Below are 23,609 nucleotides of genomic sequence, written 5' to 3' on the forward strand. Positions count from 1 at the left end.
AATCTTTTGCACATTGCCACTTACACTGAATTGGTGCTTAAAATGTGTTATATTATGATAGAGGATAGAATTGTACTTGTTCTCTGACACATTACATTCACTGTATGAAAGGAGAGTTAAACGTTCTTGTCCTGCAAGGTCATTGATGTGAGGTTGCAAACGTGGCTTTTTCGACTGTGTTGCCAAACCACGTTAAAACAATCCCACAATTTGCTATGTCTTTTCAATAATTAATAATTAAGGTAGGTGATTTTATATTGTATAAGGAGAACAAGCACGAGAAACCCCCAAAAAACGCGACTGTATTCTACGGATAAGTTAAAAAAAAGAAAAGAAAAGCGAAACCACAACAGCTCATATTTATTTAATTTATTAGAGTCGCTTTTAGTATGTGGATATGGCAACACTGCAGCCCGACTGAAGTCAGCCAATGAGATGCGCCGCTCTGACATGCAGCGAGTTTACGTTTTCCCCCTTTGGAATCAAATCTACAGCAACACTGTTAATAAATAACTAGCTTTTGTATCCTGCAAAAATGGAAATAATCCGCTCAAATAATCCGCTCTTCCATTGTGTCTTGTAACATGTCAAAATTTGAGTGTGAACTGATATATGTATCCACTATTCATCAAGACTGGGTGACTGGGATAAATAACAATAATTACCAAAAAAATAAAGAAATGGATGACAAGTGGCGCATATAATTTTGGTTTCCAAGCAGTTCTTTTAATGTAACTTTAAATGTATTGAACGTGTGATATTCAGGATGTTTTTAGTGAAGCACTTCCGCAGTGTTTCAGTGACCCCGCACTGCTGTTTCTGAGAGAGGAAAGTTGGTTGGTCAGAGAGGAAAACACGTCGCTGTTCCGGAACAACCTCCAGCAGATCTACGACAGCATCATTCAGCTTCAGAGTAAGACACTATATACTTTCACATTCGCTTTGCAATTATAATACTTTAACGCCACCTCTAACGCGTTCCTAAACTCCTAAATAATTTTTAAAATCGACGTTTTTTCGATGCAATAACGTAACGCCAAGCGTCTGCTATGGGTTTAAGCGCAGAGAGGAGAACATTGCTGCTCTATGACTATAAATTCCTGCAATAATGCGTTCAAGTCCATGATAAATGATACAATTGCAGCCTCTAACAATTCCTTTCTTAGTATAGAATATAGTAATATGAAAACATTTAATTATTTTCCCCTAAACTAAACCAATTTGACCATATAAATCTTAAGAACGACCCTAAGACCCGAACAGGATGGTGTGGACGTGATCGAGGAAGTGCGACTGGAGTCTGGACTAATGTGACGTGTTGAATAATGAAAGGGGCTGAACACAAATGCAATTCCTACATTTACGCACACAGAGATACGCATAATTACTTCACCTTTTAATATAACCCACCGTCTACATTGAGCAATAAATGCGCTCGCGAGTAAAGGTTGACGAGGCAGTCGTTTATTCACCCTGCGCTACTTCATAGTCAGTGGGAGGAGAGAAAGAGAGAGAGAGAGAGATTGTTCATTTAAAAGCGCGTGAACACAAGAGGAAAGCGCTTTTGAACAGAATGAGAGAATCGATCAGCTGACCTTCTATCTTGTTGTTGTTGTTATTATTATTAATAGTACTAATAAGCGTGACATCCCGACTGGACTGTATCTATGTTGCTGTTCTTCCCATGACAGAAAAACAGGATTAATGTTGTTGTGATATTGAACCGAACTGTATTTAATAGTTTAGAGGACAGATACTGTAGCACTATGTCGCTTTACGTTGAAGGTAAGAACATTCATTTAGCTTTTTTTTTTTTTTGTACTTACTCCTAAAGTACTTTTAAGGTTGTACTGGTTCTCTGGATGTAACTTAATTAACTAGAAGATACGTAGTGATCAACTGGATCTTACTGCACCATGTACAAGCTGTCATTTGAATTCTGATGAGAGTGAGAGCTGAATGGACCCTTCCATCACTGCTGACTGATAGACTGGGAAAGTTGCTCTGGAAATCTGGCTCTGCCGAAATTGAAGGGTATATAGAGAGCATTTTGTAAACTCTAGACATTTTGCAGACTGTCTTGTCCATTCCTCGCTTTGGTTTGGCTGAGGTCTGGTTCTTTGACAGCTATTCATTTGGCCTGAAAGTGTCTGTAATTTAAAGAGATTGTACATTAAACACAGTTATAGGGGATACTGACTAAAGTCTTCTGACTGTTTGCGTTCAACAGTGTTTCAGATGTACAGCGGGGTTCAAAAGTCAGTAATGTGGGTAATAAAAGTCACAATCTGAATATTTGAAACCTAATTTAAATCTGGAAATTAAAAAGCTTTAAAACGTTAAAAATATAATACTGAGAAATATGACTTACAGTAGGCCTACAAAGAGTTTGGGGTCTGTAAGATTTTTTTAAACATTTTTGAAAGAAGTCTCATTCTCACCCAGGCAGCAATTATCTGATCAAAAATATTGTAAAAAAAAATAAAAATATTTCTACAATTTAAAATGATTGAAAAACGTAATGTATCACTCTGATGGCAAACTTGTACAAACCCGATTCCAAAAAAGTTGGGAGACTGTACAAATTGTGAATAAAAACAGAATGCGATGATGTGGAAGTTTCAAATTTCAATATTTTATTCAGAATACAACATAGATGACATATCAAATGTTTAAACTGAGAAAATGTATAATTTTAAGGGAAAAATAAGTTGATTTTAAATTTCATGGCATCAACACATCACAAAAAAGTTGTGATAAGGCCATGTTTACCACTATGTGGCATCCTCTCTTCTTTTTATAACAGTCTGCAAACGTCTGGGGACTGAGGAGACAAGTTGCTCAAGTTTAGGAATAGGAATGTTGTCTCATTCTTGTCTAATACAGGCTTCTAGTTGCTCAGCTGTCTTAGGTCTTCTTTGTCGCATCTTCCTCTTTATGATGCGCCAAATGTTTTCTATGGGTGAAAGATCTGGACTGCAGGCTGGCCATTTCAGTACCCGGATCCTTCTTCTACGCAGCCATGATGTTATAATTGATGCAGTATGTGGTCTGGCATTGTCATGTTGGAAAATGCAAGGTCTTCCCTGAAAGAGACGACGTCTGGATGGGAGCATATGTTGTTCTAGAACTTGGATATACCTTTCAGCATTGATGGTGCCTTCCCAGATGTGTAAGCTGCCCATGCCACCCGCACTCATGCATCCCCATACCATCAGAGATGCAGGCTTCTAAACTGAGCGCTGATAACAACTTGGGTTGTCCTTGTCCTCTTTAGTCCGGATGACATGGCGTCCCAGTTTTCCAAAAAGAACTTCAAATTTTGATTCGTCTGACCACAGAACAGTTTTCCACTTTGCCACAGTCCATTTTAAATGAGCCTTGGTCCCGAGGAAACGCCTGCGCTTCTGGATCATGTTTAGATATGGCTTCTTTTTTGACCTATAGAGTTTTAGACGGCAACGGCGAATGGCACGGTGGATTGTGTTCACTGACAATGCTTTCTGGAAGTATTTCTGAGCCCATGTTGTGATTTCCATTACAGTAGCATTCCTGTATGTGATGCAGTGCCGTCTAAGGACCCGAAGATCACGGGCATCCAGTATGGTTTTCCGGCCTTGACCCTTACGCACAGAGATTGTTACAGATTCTCTGAATCTTTGGATGATATTATGCACTGTAGATGATGATAACTTCAAACTCTTTGCAATTTTTCTCTGAGAAACTCCTTTCTGATATTGCTCCACTATTTTTCGCCGCAGCATTGGGGGAATTGGTGATCCTCTGCTCATCTTGACTTCTGAGAGGCACTGCCACTCTGAGAGGCTCATTTTATACCCAATCATGTTGCCAATTGACCTAATAAGTTGCAAATTGGTCCTCCAGCTGTTCCTTATATGTACATGTAACTTTTCCAGCCTCTTATTGCTACCTGTCCCAACTTTTTTGGAATGTGTAGCTCACATGAAATCCAAAATGAGCCAATATTTGGCATGACATTTCAAAATGTCTCACTTTCAACATTTGATATGTTATCTATATTCTATTGTGAATAAAATATAAGTTTATGAGATTTGTGAATTATTGCATTCCTTTTTTATTCACAATTTGTACAGTGTCCCAACTTTTTTGGAATTGGGTTTGTATTTTCAGCATCATTACTCCAGTCTTCAGTGTCACATGATCCTTTAGAAATCATTCTGATATGCTGATTTGGTGCTCAAGAATAATTTCTTATTAATTTAGAAAACAGTAGATACTTTATTCAAGATTATTTGATGAATAGAACATTTAAAACAACAACATTTATTTGAAAAAGAACTATTTAGTAACATTATAAAATGCTTTACTGTCACTTGATCAGTTTAAAGCATCCTTACTGATGATTTTTTTGTACAGATTATCATATGACCTTACTTCTTTTAGATCACTGTCAAATCATACTGGAGAACATGACTGTCAGGTTTTACTTGTGGAATTTGAGCTTGAGCGCTACAGTCAAAGGAGCGACATACAATTGTATATTTTCAATCAAATTCTAATGCTCATAGTATTAGTTTGTAATAAAAGTATTAAAGCATGGAGCATTTTCACTAGTGGTTTAGACTGTTGGACCTCTGGATGTACAGTTGTCTTTCTATGCAGTGTGTGGCTGCTCTTTGACCCATGCGTTTGATGACGTTAGTATTCTGAGAGTTAATGGCTCTAAATAGCTCTAGTTCTCTTTCATGTTTTCTTTGCTGTGAAGGAGAGATGAAAGTTAAAAATTAAATAATTTCTTACTTACATAAAACAAATAATTTAGATTTTATTTTAGATTTCATTTCAACGCCTGTGTTGCGACATTACTATCGGATCCAATGTAGTTGGCACGCATCATCTTTTCTTTCTAGTCTCTCTGAAAGGCCTGCGTCGAACTGTCTTGTTTAAAAATTAATCCACAGTAAAATGAAGCAACCAAACTAACAGTGTCTTACTGAAGTGATCTGACTATAACTTTGTTAAAAATAAAGTTCTTAAAGCTGCTGTCCGTAAGATTTGCCTCAGTCGCCATCTCTGTTTGAAACCTGCAATTGCGGTTATATGCGGAATTATTATCTTTACGTGCGTTGTGCATCGGCACGGCTCCTCAGCGCGGATGAATCTAATGTTTGCTGTCAGTCACCATACCGGAGTGGATACTGTACTTCAGAATCACAGATTGTAGTCTTAAAGTATGACCAAAGTAGGAATTTTCTACTTTGTAGCCACCGTGCCGCCCCTTTGTTTTTATTACACTTCACCAAACCCACTTTACAAAAGAACCAAAGAATCGTGTAAAACCCAGTAAACCTTGAGATTATTACTTGTGACATTAGAACAAAACATATAGATATGAGATATATTTTGTTCTAAAACTAAATTAAACAACAATCTCTTAATAGGTTAGTTCACCCAAAAATGAAAATTCTGCCCTCATGTCATTCCAAACCCGTAAGACCTTCATTCATCTTCTGAACACAAATTAAGATAGTTTTGATGAAATCTGAGAGCTCTCTGACTCCTCCATAGACAGCAATTTAACTACCACTTTCAAGGTCTAGAAAGGTTGAAATTGTTGACGTGACTGCAATGGTTCAACCTTAAAGGTGCTATAGAGGATGTTTTGTTTTATACATTTTTGCAATATTACTTGAAACTGTCTTTATTAACTGATAAAAGACTATTTATTAGGTGCACTAAAAGGAATAATATCAATATACATCATCTGTGCATGAGGTAGGGCCTTAAAAACATCAGCCAATCGTTTATGCGATCATCGCATAAACGATTGGCCCTCTGGCTTGTCAGTCACTGCCATTACGTTCCTTGTGAGAGACGCGCGCGGATTGGCCCTCTGGCTTGTCAGTCACTGCCATTACGTACCTTGTGAGAGACGCGCGCGGATTGGCCCTCTGGCTTGTCAATCACTGCCATTACGTACCTTGTGAGAGACGCGCGCGGATTGGCCCTCTGGCTTGTCAATCACTGCCATGACGTTCCTTGTGAGAGACGCGCGCGGATTGGCCCTCTGGCTTGTCAATCACTGCCATTACGTACCTTGTGAGAGACGCGCGCGGATTGGCCCTCTGGCTTGTCAATCACTGCCATTACGTTCCTTGTGAGAGACGCGCGCGGATTGGCCCTCTGGCTTGTCAATCACTGCCATGACGTTCCTTGTGAGAGACGCGTGCGGATTGGCCCTCTGGCTTGTCAATCACTGCCATGACGTTCCTTGTGAGAGACGCGCGCGGATTGGCCCTCAGGCTTGTCAATCACTGCCATTACGTACCTTGAGAGAGACGCGCGCGGATTGGCCCTCTGGCTTGTCAATCACTGCCATTACGTTCCTTGTGAGAGACGCGCGCGGATTGGCCCTCTGGCTTGTCAATCACTGCCATTACGTTCCTTGTGAGAGACGCGCACGGATTGGCCCTCTGGCTTGTCAATCACTGCCATGACGTTCCTTGTGAGAGACGCGCGCGGATTGGCCCTCTGGCTTGTCAATCACTGCCATGACGTTCCTTGTGAGAGACGCGCGCGGATTGGCCCTCTGGCTTGTCAATCACTGCCATGACGTTCCTTGTGAGAGACGCGCGCGGATTGGCCCTCTGGCTTGTCAATCACTGCCATTACGTACCTTGTGAGAGACGCGCGCGGATTGGCCCTCTGGCTTGTCAATCACTGCCATTACGTTCCTTGTGAGAGACGCGCGCGGATTGGCCCTCTGGCTTGTCAGTCACTGCCATTACGTTCCTTGTGAGAGACGCGCGCGGATTGGCCCTCTGGCTTGTCAGTCACTGCCATGACGTTCCTTGTGAGAGACGTGCGCGGATTGGCCCTCTGGCTTGTCAATCACTGCCATTACGTTCCTTGTGAGAGACGCGCACGGATTGGCCCTCTGGCTTGTCAATCACTGCCATTACGTTCCTTGTGAGAGACGCGCACGGATTGGCCCTCTGGCTTGTCAGTCACTGCCATGACGTTCCTTGTGAGAGACGCGCGCGGATTGGCCCTCTGGCTTGTCAATCACTGCCATGACGTTCCTTGTGAGAGACGCACACGGATTGGCCCTCAGGCTTGTCAGTCACTGCCATTACGTTCCTTGTGAGAGACGCGCGCGGATTGGCCCTCTGGCTTGTCAGTCACTGCCATTACGTTCCTTGTGAGAGACGCGCGCGGATTGGCCCTCTGGCTTGTCAGTCACTGCCATTACGTTCCTTGTGAGAGACGCGCGCGGATTGGCCCTCTGGCTTGTCAATCACTGCCATGACGTTCCTTGTGAGAGACGCACACGGATTGGCCCTCAGGCTTGTCAATCACTGCCATTACGTACCTTGAGAGAGACGCGCGCGGATTGGCCCTCTGGCTTGTCAATCACTGCCATTACGTTCCTTGTGAGAGACGCGCGCGGATTGGCCCTCTGGCTTGTCAATCACTGCCATGACGTTCCTTGTGAGAGACGCGTGCGGATTGGCCCTCTGGCTTGTCAATCACTGCCATGACGTTCCTTGTGAGAGACGCGCGCGGATTGGCCCTCAGGCTTGTCAATCACTGCCATTACGTACCTTGAGAGAGACGCGCGCGGATTGGCCCTCTGGCTTGTCAATCACTGCCATTACGTTCCTTGTGAGAGACGCGCGCGGATTGGCCCTCTGGCTTGTCAATCACTGCCATGACGTTCCTTGTGAGAGACGCGCGCGGATTGGCCCTCAGGCTTGTCAATCACTGCCATTACGTACCTTGAGAGAGACGCGCGCGGATTGGCCCTCTGGCTTGTCAATCACTGCCATTACGTACCTTGAGAGAGACGCGCGCGGATTGGCCCTCTGGCTTGTCAATCACTGCCATGACGTTCCTTGTGAGAGACGCGCGCGGATTGGCCCTCAGGCTTGTCAATCACTGCCATTACGTACCTTGAGAGAGACGCGCGCGGATTGGCCCTCTGGCTTGTCAATCACTGCCATGACGTTCCTTGTGAGAGACGCGCGCGGATTGGCCCTCAGGCTTGTCAATCACTGCCATTACGTACCTTGAGAGAGACGCGCGCGGATTGGCCCTCAGGCTTGTCAATCACTGCCATTACGTACCTTGAGAGAGACGCGCGCGGATTGGCCCTCTGGCTTGTCAATCACTGCCATGACGTTCCTTGTGAGAGACGCGCGCGGATTGGCCCTCAGGCTTGTCAATCACTGCCATTACGTACCTTGAGAGAGACGCGCGCGGATTGGCCCTCTGGCTTGTCAATCACTGCCATGACGTTCCTTGTGAGAGACGCGCGCGGATTGGCCTCAGGCTTGTCAATCACTGCCATTACGTACCTTGAGAGAGACGCGCGCGGATTGGCCCTCTGGCTTGTCAATCACTGCCATTACGTACCTTGTGAGAGACGCGCGCGGATTGGCCCTCTGGCTTGTCAATCACTGCCATTACGTTCCTTGTGAGAGACGCGCGCGGATTGGCCCTCTGGCTTGTCAATCACTGCCATTACGTTCCTTGTGAGAGACGCGCACGGATTGGCCCTCTGGCTTGTCAGTCACTGCCATGACGTTCCTTGTGAGAGACGCGCGCGGATTGGCCCTCTGGCTTGTCAATCACTGCCATTACGTTCCTTGTGAGAGACGCGCACGGATTGGCCCTCTGGCTTGTCAGTCACTGCCATGACGTTCCTTGTGAGAGACGCGCGCGGATTGGCCCTCTGGCTTGTCAATCACTGCCATTACGTTCCTTGTGAGAGACGCGCACGGATTGGCCCTCTGGCTTGTCAGTCACTGCCATGACGTTCCTTGTGAGAGACGCGCGCGGATTGGCCCTCTGGCTTGTCAATCACTGCCATGACGTTCCTTGTGAGAGACGCGCGCGGATTGGCCCTCTGGCTTGTCAGTCACTGCCATTACGTTCCTTGTGAGAGACGCGCGCGGATTGGCCCTCTGGCTTGTCAGTCACTGCCATTACGTTCCTTGTGAGAGACGCGCGCAGATTGGCCCTCTGGCTTGTCAATCACTGCCATGACGTTCCTTGTGAGAGACGCACACGGATTGGCCCTCAGGCTTGTCAATCACTGCCATTATGTTCCTTGTGAGAGATGTGCGCGCTCCAGTAACTTTCCACACTCCACAGGTGCTGCATGCAATGTTTTTCTCAGGAGACAGGAGTAACTGCAGATTGTGAGTTACCTGCGGTGAGTCCGACATAATGAATCCACTAACACGACACAGTGAATGCCGGTGGTAAACACTCGTGTTCCAATACTCGTGCACGAGTTTTGGGAGGTGTTCCCTCAAAATGAGCTGTGAAGGAGGGGGGTTGTTCTTACCCATGCGCTCATTTCAAAAACTCAGTAACAGTCTTTGGTTTCTCAGTCGTCGAAAACATCCTCTATAGCACCTTTAATTTTATGAAGTGACGAGAATACATTTTGTGATCAAAAACAAAACAAAAATAGCTTTATTCAACAATTTCTTCTCTACCCTGTCATTCTCCTACACAGTTTATGGCCAGCTCCTGCGTCAGCATCACACACACATACATTGTGCTGCTCACGTGTGCAGCGTCTGCCAATACTGAGAAGCTCTGGAAGCTCTGCGCTGTCTATGCAACATATACAGTGTAGGAGAATGACACAGAAGAGAAGAGATTGTTGTATTCTCGTCTCTTCATAAAATTAAGGTTGAACCACTGCAGTCACGTCGACTGTTTTAACGATGTCTTTAATACCTTTCTGGACCTTGACAGTGGTGGTTAAATTTCTGTCTGTGGAGGAGTCAGCGAGCTCTCAGATTTCATAAAAAATATCTTAAGTTGTGTTCTGAAGATGAACAAAAATCTTACGGGTTTGGAATGACATGAGGGTGAGTACTTAATGACAGAATTAAAATTTTTGGGTGAACTAACCCTTTAAAAATGTTTGAATTTCTTTTAAACATTTAATTTCAACATTTTTATTAAACAGGGAACTTTATTTTCATTAAAATAAAGCTTGTTTCAAACATTATTTAGTGCAAATGCCAGTATAGAAATACCTGCTCGTCCAGAATCGGCTTGTAGTTGTTCATCTTCGGAAGCCGAGCAGCGCTTAAAGTTACAAAAAAATGCTTTGCACACCGCCATGCAAAATGGGGTCACGCACACGACTGCCCACACTGCGATGACACCATTTTTGTTGCGGAAACCCTTGAGCTTGATTGGACGCGGCAGGGTATAAACCAGGCTTTACAGTACAGCCAGTGTTAATGGCCAACTTTACAGCAAATTAACCCCAGGCCCAGTAATGATGTGTGTTTTAGGCTCTTTTAATGTTGATAACATATCTGTGCTTTCATGGCTTCTAGTATAAAAGTCTTTTCATTCTGGGGCAGAAGTTTGGCAGTGGTACAATTATCAGTAACCGCTGTCAGCTTCCTTATATGGACATTATAACTGCAAATAAGATTTATTAAAAATAATTACATTTAAAAGATTTATCAAGGAGCTGTATTTAAAGTTTGAACACATCAACTCTATTTTTATTGGTATTGTTTTCCACATTTCAGAATGATAATAAGTCATCAAAATTATGTGAGAACTTTAACATTAAGGTGTTTGGTTTTAATTGCAGGTCTGAGTAAAGAGTTACCGAGGGACGCCTACGGAATGGCTCAATTTCAGGAAGTAATGCGACAGCAGCTGGAGAGCTCCATGCACAATGAGCTGGAGAAACTCTTAAACACGGCCAAAGGTGCAGATGCTGAGGTGAGATACAAGCTTACAAAAAATTAAACCCATTTTCAAAAATTCAGCTAACCTTTATATACACTACCATTCAAGGCTGCATTGAATATTGTAAAATATTACAATTTAAAATAACTTTTTTCTAAAATAAATTTAATATATTTTGAAATGTCATTTATAACTGTGATTCAGCATTATTACTCCAGTCTTCAGTGCCACATGATCCTTCAGAAATCATTCTAATGTGCTGATTTGGTGCTCAAGAAACATTTAAAAATTAAATGTTAATTAAAAAATGTAAAATTAAATTAAAATTAAAAAAAAAATTATGTTTTACACATTTGTTTTAACATTTGTCTTAAAAAAAATTGTGGAAACTATGATACTTTTTTTTTTTTTTTTTTTTTAGGATAAGGCAAGCAGTGTTTGACTTGGTTATTTGATCTTAACATGTCACACCAAGAGCCATATTAAATAAAACAACTTTTTTAGGCTACTAATAATATGACTAAAGTTTTCATTTTAAGTGAGTGCATTTTTAATTAGAAATAGAAATCATTATTTTTTTTTTTTTATAGTCTCAAAGCAAAAAAGCAAGTGAGCAAAGATGAGAAATGAGAGGAACCCTCTTTGGATGCCAGTATGCATCCAAGCTAATGAATGACGTGCCAGTATGACGGGAGAGATTTCATTACACTGCTGAGCTGGTTTAATTAGTCTCACCACGAGACTGGCTTCATCATGATGCATCTTCTCTCTCATTCTCTCCGGCTTTTCTTCAGCCCCTACGCACTTCATTTCATTTTTCTTTCTTCAGCTACACTGAGTTCATTTGAGCAGGTCAAATAGTAAAACTCTGAGCTGTTTGGCGATTCATCCCAATGTTTCCCCAGCAACATATGGTAATAATCAGACTTAGCCGTCATCACCGTGACACATACTGACCACTTGTGTCATCCCTCCCTCTCCATTACACACTCCCATAATCCCACCTAAACATTTACTGCCAAATGACGTATTAAAATCCACACCCTGCTAACTCAAATAAAGTCTGATATGGTGAAGATATGTCATCAGTTTAAAGCTGTAAACATTATAGCTGCCTTTTAAGTAGGGATATCAAAAGCACTGGTACTTCAGTACCACATTGATTCTTAAATAAAAAAATAACATTACCAGTCTAGTGTTTTCTGATTCACAGGCAGCCGATTTTGACTTTCACGGAAATATTTGTGTTTGTGCTCTGTATATCAAATAAAATAAAATGTACTTCCTTCTCAAAATGCTTGGTGAAATTAGAGTAAACAGCTAGGGCAAAAATTGGATATGTGTTAAATATCAGATCAGTGGATTAGACCTTCCAGTGAAATACATTATGATAGACCTATTGCTATCAATTACAGTGTATACAGAATACACACATATAGATATTTGTTGTTCTCGTCAGTCAATATTGCATATCTTTTTTCAAGGTTTATGTATCAAAGTTACAATCTGATTGAAGTACAGAGCTATAGAAGTAACTTTAAATTCTCAGCAGGCACAACAAGGAGTTTTATGGATTTTCATCAAACAGGTTTTATTTTTAATGATGTGCTCAGTGAGAGGTCTGATGACCCAGCAATCTTTCACAGCAGGGTAGTAATTATTTCAAAAAGCCTTCAGGAGTTTTAATTGCAAGATTGTAAACAGGATTAGAAAGGTATGCTGGCAGGTTGTTGTTGTTGTTGTTAATTTTTATGCTGAAAAAAAATTAGTTTTTTTTTTTTTTTAAGATTAGAATTATTTAAAAAAAAAAAAAGCTGATATTCTTACATCTAAAGGCAAATGTAAAAGTTTAGTAAATGATGATCAAAAAAAAAACCCTATTTTGACTTACTGCTATTCTAAAAATATCTCTCATTATCTAATATCAATAAAGGTCTGGCCTGGTTATGGAGGTTAATGGATTGTACATTCTTGGAAAGGCCTATAAGGGCATCATCTGTTTTTCATCATGATGAGTTTTAAGTACTGAAAACGTATTATGTTTTTCTCAGAAAGAGAACTCATTCTTTTTTGCCTGTTTTCTTCTCCAGGTGTCTAAAAAGGACTTTGAAGGCTTTAGGAAGTTATTCCACCGATTTCTGCAGGTGAAGGGACCTTCAGTAGAGTGGCCAAAAATCAACAGGCCCCCTGAGGACTCGGTAAGATAAGCAAGTGATTGGTCGTACACAAGCCTATTTCTTACACTCGCTTGTATTACTAATTTAGCCCATATTTGGTTGATTGTAGAACTATAAACTGAATATGCAGAGAAAGTCAAGCCTAGTATGTCTATACACACTTGACTTCAAGTATTAAAACAGTGAGATAGACAGCACTCAGAGCCTCTGCTTTGAGTCTCATGTGTGGGCATTAGTATCGCCTCAGGCTCTGGGAATTAACCAGCTGTGATTAAAAGCTGCCCACATTCCAGCATGAATTAATTTGTATGACATTCATACACTTGTATTTAAGTATCCAAAGACTTTGGATCCAGTTAGAGTTACAGTATTAGCCTGTAGATAGACCCAGTGTGAATGATTGTGTGTGTGCAAGGAAAATTATAAATAAAGCTTCGACATTGATTTGTCTTTGTGGGCAAGGGAGGGTGTTAGGAAGACAAACCATTAACAAAAGTGTCTCCTAATTTGATTTGGCTGTGTGTGTGTTTGTGTTTCACATAAAGAATCCTGTGTCAGTCTGCTTCCTCTGGGTCTGTGATGATTATGCAATGCCCTCTTAGAGCCAGAAACCCACACACAAGCCTTTTAGCTCCACGAGGAACCACACACAGGCTACACTATGAAACTGCTTGTGAAATGTTTGATGCTATAGTCTGCAGCATATAGCAAGGTTATCTGAACAGGAAATTAAATGAATCACTCCAGAAATTCCTGTTTTGAGTGTACATACAAGACAAGAACTAATGCCAAGCACCTTCCAACTCCTTTCAGATTTATAAAGGATTTATATATATTTGACAGACTGTTGCATATATGAGTGTGTGCATATGAATTTAAAGGATATTTGGAGAAGGTGAGGTTGTTGTTTCTTAGAAGAATTTCCTTCAGTATGTATGTACAGTAAGTGATATAATATGTTTGGTGAGGGATGGGCTCTATGTACTTGTGCAATTTTTTCTGTCATTGTAACTTGAGGGTGTGTCATGTCCTTATGAAATTGTCTCTGACCAAAAATGAAACTCATTCACCATTTTACAACATCTGGGTCTATAAAGGCAAACCAGTCCTTGCCTGTTGCAAAAATTTGCCACATAACCTCTGGATCCTGCAACATCATGTCCGTTTTGCTGAAAATGACAATTGTCATCCGTTAAGATATATTATACCCAAGATAAGTTGCTGATTGACTTGTTCGTAGTGTAAAAACATCAAGTCACTGGAACTTTTACCCAGAACTTTTTACCCTGGTTTTATGTCGAGTTCATCATGACATTCTCCACACAAGCACACTTCAAAAACCTGATTGGCCAATTTCAAACTTCTGGGTTTTTTGGCTTCTGGATTGGCCCACGTGGGTAACCTTTTTTTTTTCTGGAAACAGCAATGGCTAAGCCTAACAAGAACCAGTTTGGAAATCAAAGTCTTTGTACATGAACTGTCATGAAAATATTTAAACTATCTTGGTGATTTATTGATAAGACTACAAAGCTCTAATTAGGAGCTAAATTTAGAATTAACTTGAAATGACTGCGCTTAAGCAGTAGCTCCCTACTCGCACAGACCTGATCCGATGATTCATATTGAGAAGACGCATTGCTTGCACCATGCACGTGTATCTGGACATATCTATCTTAAACAGCAACACTTCTGTCATCTTTCAATGTATTTGATCTCATTCACGCAAATATGCTGCTGTCATCATCATCTTAAAATGTGTAAATATGTAGTAGTATTGTTGTTGTTGCACATTTCATAGTGGCTCTGCTTATTATAGATTAATGCAACTGTGATTAATGTTGTATACAATGTAGTCTTGGAAATAAATTATGTCTTAGTTTCATCATTTAAATCTGTCAGGATTAGTCATAATACATGCTTGAATGTGGCATATAATGTCATACAGGGAGTGCAGAATTATTAGGCAAGTTGATTTTCTGATCATATTTTTTTCCCAAGCACATTTTACCAATTCCAATCCACATCAATCTTAATAACTACTATTAATATTGTTTTTAATCATTTATAAGTGATATATAATTGTTCATGAAGGCTGGAAATGAAAAATGCCTTATATTCAGGTGTGCAGAATTATTAGGCAAGTTTTCTTTTACAGGCAAAATGAGCCAAAAAAGAGATTTAACTCAGACTGAAAAGTCAAAAATTATTAAATACTCATGAGAAGGACGCAATACTAATGCAATACTAGAAATTGCAAAGTTAAAGCATGACCAAGGGACAGCAAAATGCTCATTGGGTCAGCGGGGTCAGACAAAAACAGGTGGAAAAGAAAAGACACATGTTAACTGCAAAATAATTAAGAATTAAGGTGAAGAATTAAGTGTGAAACCATCAGGAACCCTTTAGTCTCCAGCGCCACCATTTTCCAGAGCTGCAACCTACCTGGAGTCTCCAGAAGTGCAAGGTGTTAGGATCTCAGAGACTTAGGTTAGCTAAAAAATCCTAAAAAATGACCCGCACTTGATAAGAATCACAAGCTGAAGTGTTATAAAATACATGAAGACTGGGTTTTAATAGGGCTTATAGACAGACAGCTTGAGAATGACTCCTGATGGACCAGCACCACATCCTCTTGTACCACTGTTTGAAGAATTTATCCAGAATCTGGCAGTAAGGTGTTTGAGTTCACTTTTAGTCCATCTCTTATCCTGAAATGTCTGTCTTGCAGAGATGGACTAAAAATGATCTTCCAAAACTTACTGCCAGATTCTGGAAGATAAATTCTTCAAACAGTGGTACAAGAGGATGTGGTGCTGGTCCTTCAGGAGTCACTCTCAAGCTGTCTGTTTATAAGGCCTATAAAAACCCAGTCTTCATGTATTTTATAACACTTCAGCTTGTGATTCTTATCAAGTGCGGGTCATTTTTTAGGATTCTTTAGCTAACCTAAGTCTCTGAGATCCTGAGACCTTGCACTTCTGGAGACTCCAGGTAGGTTGCAGTTCTGGAAAATGGTGGCGCTGGAGACTAAAGGGTTCCTGATGGTTTCACACATAATTCTTAATTATTTTGCAGTTAACGTGTCTTTTCTTTTCCACATGTTTTTGTCTGACCCCGCTGACCCAATGAGCATTTTGCTGTCCCTTGGTCATGCTTTAACTTTGCAATTTCTAGTATTGCATTAGTATTGCGTCCTTCTCATGAGTATTTAATAATTTTTGACTTTTCAGTCTGAGTTAAATCTCTTTTTTGGCTCATTTTGCCTGTAAAAGAAAACTTGCCTAATAATTCTGCACACCTGAATATAAAGCATTTTTCATTTCCAGCCTTCATGAACAATTATATATCACTTATAAATGATTAAAAACAATATTAATAGTAGTTATTAAGATTGATGTGGATTGGAATTGGTAAAATGTGCTTGGGAAAAAAATATGATCAGAAAATCAACTTGCCTAATAATTCTGCACTCCTGTATATACCCAGGTGAAACAAAAGTACATTTCAATAATGTACTTGAAGTGCTCTATTTTCACGCACTAATTTTGTACTTGATATACTAAAAATTCTTCTTTAGTACTTCTTAAAGGTGCTAAAGAGGATGTTTTGTTTTTATACATTTTTGCAATATTACTTGAAACTGTCTTTACTAACTGATAAAAGACTATTTATTAGGTGCACTGAAAGGAATAATATTAATATACATCATCTGTGCACGAGGTAGGGCCTTAAAAACATCAGCCAAAACATTGGCCCTCTGGCTTGTCAATCACTGCCATGACGTTCCTTGTGAGAGACGAGCGCGGCTGCGCGCTCCAGTAACTTTCCACACTCTACAGGCACCGCATGCAATGTTTTTGTCAGGAGACAGGAGTAACAACTGCAGATTATGAGTTACCTGCGGTGAGTCCGACATAATGAATCCACTAACACAACACAGCGAATGCCGGTGGTTAACACTCGTATTCCAATACTGGAATGAGCTGTGAAGGAGGGGGGGTTGTTCTTACGCATGCGCTCATTTCAAAAACTCACTAACAGTCTTTGGTTTCTCAGTCAATGAAAAGATCCTCTTTAGCACCTTTAAGATAATCTTAAGAACATCTAAGTGTACTCAACTGTGCTAGTTTGAGACACCATGAAATATGAACTAAAATGTGCTTTTAATATACTATCTCTGTATTTGAAAGAATATTTAGTTACCACTTGTAGTACACTATGGGTTCAAATGTACTAAAAGTAGTATCTAAATAACATTTTTTAAATACAGAGATAGTATAGTAAAAGCACATTTTAGTTCTTATTTCATGATGTCTCAAAATAGCACAGTTGAGTACACTTAGATGTTCTTAAGATTATCTTGATATACTAAAAATTCTTCTTTAGTACTTCTTAAGTACAAAATTAGTGCATGAAAATAGAGCACTTTAAGTACATTATAGAAATGTACTTTTTTTCACCTGGGTGTGTGTGTATATATATATATATATATATATATATATATATATATATATATATATATATATATATATATGTGTGTGTGTGTGTGTGTGTGTGTGTGTGTGTGTGTGTGTGTGTGTGTGTGTATTTCAAGCATGTATTAAACTCACAACATTTTTATGTAACTAATCCCGACAGAATAAAACAAGATATGAATAACTACGATACACGTTATGACCTAATTTACAATTCACATGAAACTGGCCTATTAACTCAATTGTGGAGTTTTTAATGCACATTTTAAATTTAAATATATTTGTTTTTATTTTTATTTTTAAATAACCATCAGAAAAATATGATTATATATTTTTTATATTAACCATTCTTTTCTTTTTTCTTTTTTTTTTTTAAAATAATAATTTATTATGATTGCAATTTTCAGTAACATATATTGTAACTCAGTAACAGCTATGAATTCACTTATGCAGGAAATTATGACATGCAGTACAATAAAAACATGATTTGTTTATAATTTTCATCCCATTCTAACTGATATTTCCAAAACCTTCTCTTGTGTCAAATAACTAACTTTACATAGGTGACAGATTTACATCAGCAGAAGTAGCAACAACTGTGTTTAATACATCATAAAAAAATGTTTCTGTTTGCAAGACATAAAAACATATAATAAACAAAGGTAAGGATCGAGAATGCTGCACAGGTCATCATTATTGTTGAGCATTATGCGTTGGCAAAGGATTCCTAAATGCAGGAAATATCTTGCAAGTCTGTTTCATATTTGCATACGTCTGTATGAAGCATACCAAAGGGAATGTTGTCCTTCCTGTTTGAATGAGTCTAGTTCAAGTCTTCCCACCTCAATTCACCACAGTAATATATCCAGATTAAAAAATGCACTGCATAGATTGATGTTCTCAAGGTAATGTTCATCTTCAAATGCCTTTACCTCTGTGAACTTTTAAGCACTGTAGTTGTTCATCAGCCTCTCATTCTGCATAATGGAGACGCTCTTCTAAAGTGCTTACGATGCAAACAGACTTGGAATTGTGGCTTTCTGACTGAGCTAATTAGATTCTGGTCTTGTGACGCTGTGGGAGCTACGAGTTTTTATTATCCACGTGTGTGTGTGTGTGTGTGTGATTGAGAGTGAGTTAACAGGTTTGAGTTTTGAGCAAATGGAATGTGCCTAACCCAGGAACAACATTTCAACAATCTGACACAACCACTGTCTATTTACAGTAAATGGCTGGATTGCTCATAACATCATAAAAAGAGAAGCCACCGTGCCACATAGGTGAAAGAGTACCTGAAAACCATACTTGAGTAAAAGTACAGATTCCTTACAGCAATAATTACAAGTTACAAGTCACCAATTCTAATACGACTTGAGTAAAAGTCTTAGAGTATCTGATTTTAACAGTACTTAAGTATGTTACTCATACTGAATGTAGGCTCAAAGATGCACTAGTCCTCGACACCTAAGAGACATGCAGGTGAAAATAAGAAAAAATGTATTTGTAGATGAGAAATCATGTTTATTTTCTAAACTCAAAATAAAACTGAACACCTCAATATTGCAATAAATCAAGGTCGACACAACAGCCTCTTAAACGTCTACAGATTCTCAAGTTTCAGTCAAGCTCAAGTGCTCAAAAAGGCCACAAGTAAACCAATATCCTTCAAAAAGGTCAATATAGTGGATAAATAAAATAATGTTAAGTAAAATTAAATAGTCAATGTCTGTTTGCAGTGGTTTGCAGTGGTACACCTGCAATTCAGATACTTCCTGCTAATCCACTCGCATTCACATAAAGTAGCCTTGCTGACAAGTTTGGGTGAGTAAAGGCAAAACGCTCAAGATATAGTGCATTCAATGCCCTTAGATGGCGGTATCGCTTCTTTATAGCAGAAACAAACTGCTGCAGAAAAAGTTAGGTGCCATGCAAAATGTAATGTGTAACTGCATTACTCATCACAAAAGTACATTTACTTGTTCAAAAATGTGGTCAAGTAGAGAGTAAAAGTTGCTAATATATTTGATACTCAGTACAACTACAAAGCAGCCAAAATGATACTTACGTACAGTAACTAATTACATTTACTCAAATAATTTACACCACTACCATATTGGTATTCCCTCACATTCAATTGAATTATTGAGATAACTACTTGACAGTATCCCTGTATATTCTTATAACACAACAATCCTAAATGGATGGTTTATCATCAACAAATAAATGGTTATTTGTTTAAAGTCAGGAATTTCCCCTGCTTATTAAGAGTTACGTTCATCTTCATTACAGTCAAGAATATCAGATCAGCTGACAGACGAGACACCTCAACATTTGTAATAGGGCTGTCAAACATTTAATCGCATCCAAAATAAAAGTTTGTGTTTACATAATATATGTGTATGTAATGTGTATATTTATTATGTATATATATATATAAACACACACACACACACACATATATATATGTGTGTGTGTGTGTGTGTTTATATATATATATACATAATAAATATACACATTACATATACACATTCACTATAGTTTAAACATGGTCAGGTCAAAGTGTCTGAATAATTTTTTGGTCCCAAATTTTTATAAGTTTTACTGGTAGTAACATGGGTATAATATGTCACAGTTTACTTTATTTTGCTATCCTCACTTACATGACCTATAGTGTCCTGCACCCACTAGTAAAAATATACCAAAAATATCAAAAATGTCTGAATAATTTTGGTTTGACTGTAAGTATATATATATATATATATATATATATATATATATATATATATATATATATATATATATATATATATATATATATATATATATATATATATATATACTTACAGTCAAACCAAAATTATTCAGACATTTTTGATATTTTTGGTATATTTTTACTAGTGGGTGCAGGACACTATAGGTCATGTAAGTGAGGATAGCAAAATAAAGTAAACTGTGACATATTATACCCATGTTACTACCAGTAAAACTTATAAAAATTTGGGACCAAAAATTATTCAGACACTTTGACCTGACCATGTTTAAACTATAGTGAATAAACTGTATTAATGAATGAAATGTTCAAGGTGTCTGAATAAATTTTGGTTTGACTGTATATATATAAATAAATAAATAAATTATATATATACATTTTATATATATATATTTTTGTTACATATATACATGCATGTGTGTGTGTATATACATAATAAAAATATAGAGTACACAAATGTATATTACGTAAACACAATTTTTTATTTTGGATGCGATTAATCGATAAAAATGATAAATAATTTTATTCATTGTACAGTAACTGTAATTGACTCAAGTGTTTTCATTAACAGCATGTATTTCGAAGCAGTAAAGATGTAAAGTAATGACTTAAATGTTGCATAAATAAATAATTAACTAAACAATATGTACAAATAACACCTAATTCATATGCAAACTGTCATGCTAGTAAAAAGCCATAGAATTTGAGCTGACCTGTGGCTTTTTAACAGTTTCCAAGATCTCAAAGAATCTGAAGTGGATGTTGGTCAACAAAAAGACAATCGTCAATGTGTGATCAGCAACGAATGGATCTCTGAATATCTCTATAGTAATAGAGGCTTGTAGGTATTGTAATATTTATTGTATATTCAAATAAATTTCTGATGAAAATCCCAGATAAATGTTCATGCTTAATAGTTCCTGTATAATTACATACATAAAGAAATCGATTTTGTGTTAGGTCAGTTATATTTGTAGCACAGTACAGTAGACGCACCCATCTTAACGATTTCTATATATCACTTATCCTGCCCAAAAAGACCATAAACATTACAGTTAACATCCAAAGTGACAATTAATTTATAGACATATATATTAAAAACTAATCCTGTCCCACTGAAACGCTGCAAATCTGTGATTTTAGATCAAGGTTTTGGCTGCAAGTCAATGATGCCCTCTGTCGAGGGAGGGAATATCAATATGGCCGCTAGAACACTTCACCTCTTGCTGGCAGTTTAGAATGCAATGAGCAATCCAGCCATTTATATAAATCAGTGGATTCAACCTGTGCACCAGGTTTAAGGTAAAGGATTCCTGCCCTTGGTTTGAAGCTCAGGTCTCCCATATTTGCTTTTCTTCATCAAAGTGTGGAAGTCCCTGTTGTTCTCTGGATAACTGCTTAGTTAATTCAATATGGCCGCTAGAACACTTTATTGTATATTCAAATAAATTTCTGATGAATTAATGTTTCATGACTGGCTCCGGGGAAAGTGGTGTCATGGTGGTTTAGAACTGGATTCAGGTTTGGTCATATGCCTTTTGTTGGCACAGCCACCTGAACTGCAATTATGCAAGAATGTACTGTATGTGTGTTCATCTTGAATTTCGGTCTCAAAAGGAAAGGATAAAGGATTTAAATGCTGCTCAAGTTTTAGCACACACTAAAAGCTTGAAAATAAGACATAACCTACATCACCACAACAATAACCACAACACCTGATCAGGGGTTAAGGTCATTGGGTGTTATTCATGAAACATGGGCAGAACAAGTTTCGGTCTAAATCTGTTCATAAATACTCCGTTTTTAAATACATGGTTGTCTGATGACCTAGATTCATTGGAATTAACCAAGCCAATCAAAACAATGAACCAAATTATAGTAATCAACATTTGAAGTGGATCAAAACCTTCAAATGTTGACTACTGTACAAACCAGCCATTGGTATTCTTTGAAATGCATTGGATTAACATATGAATACTATGGTATATGAATATGGCAATAATTTTGTACCATGTTATTGCCAAATGCTAAAATAGAATGGGGCACTTATGTGATAAAAGGATATTTTAATATAACATTCTTTGAAAAAGTAAAAAAAAAAAAATCAATTCTACTTGTCATTCTACAACAATGTGGCTGAATCTTCATGGACAGACTGTCCTCACAGTTTGTAAAAGAAGAACTATTTAGGGATTAAAAATACACGGTGAATAATGTTTTAAAAAAAACAAACGACAACAAAAACAGTAGGCCATTTAAAAGGGTTTTTCTCTTTGGAACAACCTCTCTGGCTCTTGTTTGCTCCAAGCGATGAGCAGTCCTGGGATTTCAGCCACCAGGTGCAGCTTCACTGTTTGATCACTGTAAGGCTCAAAGTAATGCCTACGATAAGTCGCATCAGCACCATGATACTCCTGTTTTTCATTCATTTGATCACTGTGATAGCATATGGCTCAAGCCCTGCTGTATCTGAGCACCACATATTACAGAAAGATCCTAACTTTAGAATCCTATCTTATCTGTTTGGTAACCATGGCAATTTCAGTTAGAACCTTAGGACAAAAGCTATTACAGAATGACATTTCTTAAGTGCATTATCTTATCTTAACTACAGATGAGATTTTGTATAGGATAAGAAACCTCAATCATGTTCAGATTTCCTTCTGTAATATGAATTTGTGAAAAATACTAAATTGTCAGATTTTAACGTAAGACTTAAGATTTCACTGTAATGAAACCTGATGACCAGCAATCTACAGACGATTTTCACAGTTAGGTGGAATTCTATGGAATGGAATTTAGTGCAGAATTCTGCAAAGTTCTGTGTTCACAGATTCCGGACTAAAGATTTTTGTTTATACATTATTTTTTCCCAAACTAGTTACGCACAAAGCGCGCCACACAACTGATTTCATTGGTCAATTTGGTAACTTACTCACCTGTCAAGCTTTCTGTCCTTGCCTTCACAACTGAAACGTTGACGCTTCAAAAAGTTCATAAAGAGATCGTAAAAATAGTCCATATGATTTAAGCAGTTTAGTCCATCGCTAATCGCTTTATATGATGAACAGATTGAATTTAGGCTTATATTCACATATAAAAATTCATCAACTCACACATCAGTTGTGGTAAAGGAAAGCTCAAGTTTGTTTGCTTGACGCATGCAAGAACCAATGAGGTTCATTCTCGTGTGTTACGCAGCACGTTTGAGCTTCCAGAAGAGGTTTGTTCTCACGGGTCATTCAGGTTCGGTTGAGCTTCTGTTTATGTTCGCTGATCAATGTTTATATGTGAATAAAAGCCTAAATTAAATCTGTTCATCATGTAAAGTGATCGAGTCTCTTCAGAAAATTTGGACTAAACCGCTCAATTCATATAGATTAGTTTTACGATCTCTTTATGAACTTTATGAAGCGTCAACGTTTCACTTGTAAAGGCAGTCTATGGAGAGACAGAAAGCTCTCAGATTTA

The 23,609-nt window shown here is 38.5% G+C and overlaps 2 protein-coding genes across 3 annotated transcripts in view; one reads left to right on the forward strand and one right to left on the reverse strand.

Moving 5' to 3' along the window:
- The window catches only part of LOC125268773 (WD repeat containing planar cell polarity effector), a 117,171-nt gene that overhangs the window by 80,741 nt on the left and 12,821 nt on the right, over positions 1 to 23,609 (reverse strand).
- ugp2b (UDP-glucose pyrophosphorylase 2b) overlaps positions 726 to 23,609 on the forward strand; it is a 34,318-nt gene continuing 11,434 nt past the window's right edge. Inside the window, exons 1-3 of one of the 2 annotated variants that reach the window (XM_048191242.1) lie at positions 726 to 913; positions 10,616 to 10,749; positions 12,807 to 12,914. In XM_048191242.1, the coding sequence (XP_048047199.1) occupies positions 10,651 to 10,749; positions 12,807 to 12,914 (207 nt within the window). In that variant the 5' untranslated portion in view covers positions 726 to 913; positions 10,616 to 10,650. Of the gene's footprint in view, positions 914 to 1,321; positions 1,786 to 10,615; positions 10,750 to 12,806; positions 12,915 to 23,609 lie in introns of those variants that run through there. The other variant, XM_048191241.1, reaches the window with a different exon arrangement.

This window comes from Megalobrama amblycephala, linkage group LG5 (assembly GCF_018812025.1).
Source record: "Megalobrama amblycephala isolate DHTTF-2021 linkage group LG5, ASM1881202v1, whole genome shotgun sequence".
Lineage (NCBI taxonomy): Eukaryota > Metazoa > Chordata > Actinopteri > Cypriniformes > Xenocyprididae > Megalobrama > Megalobrama amblycephala.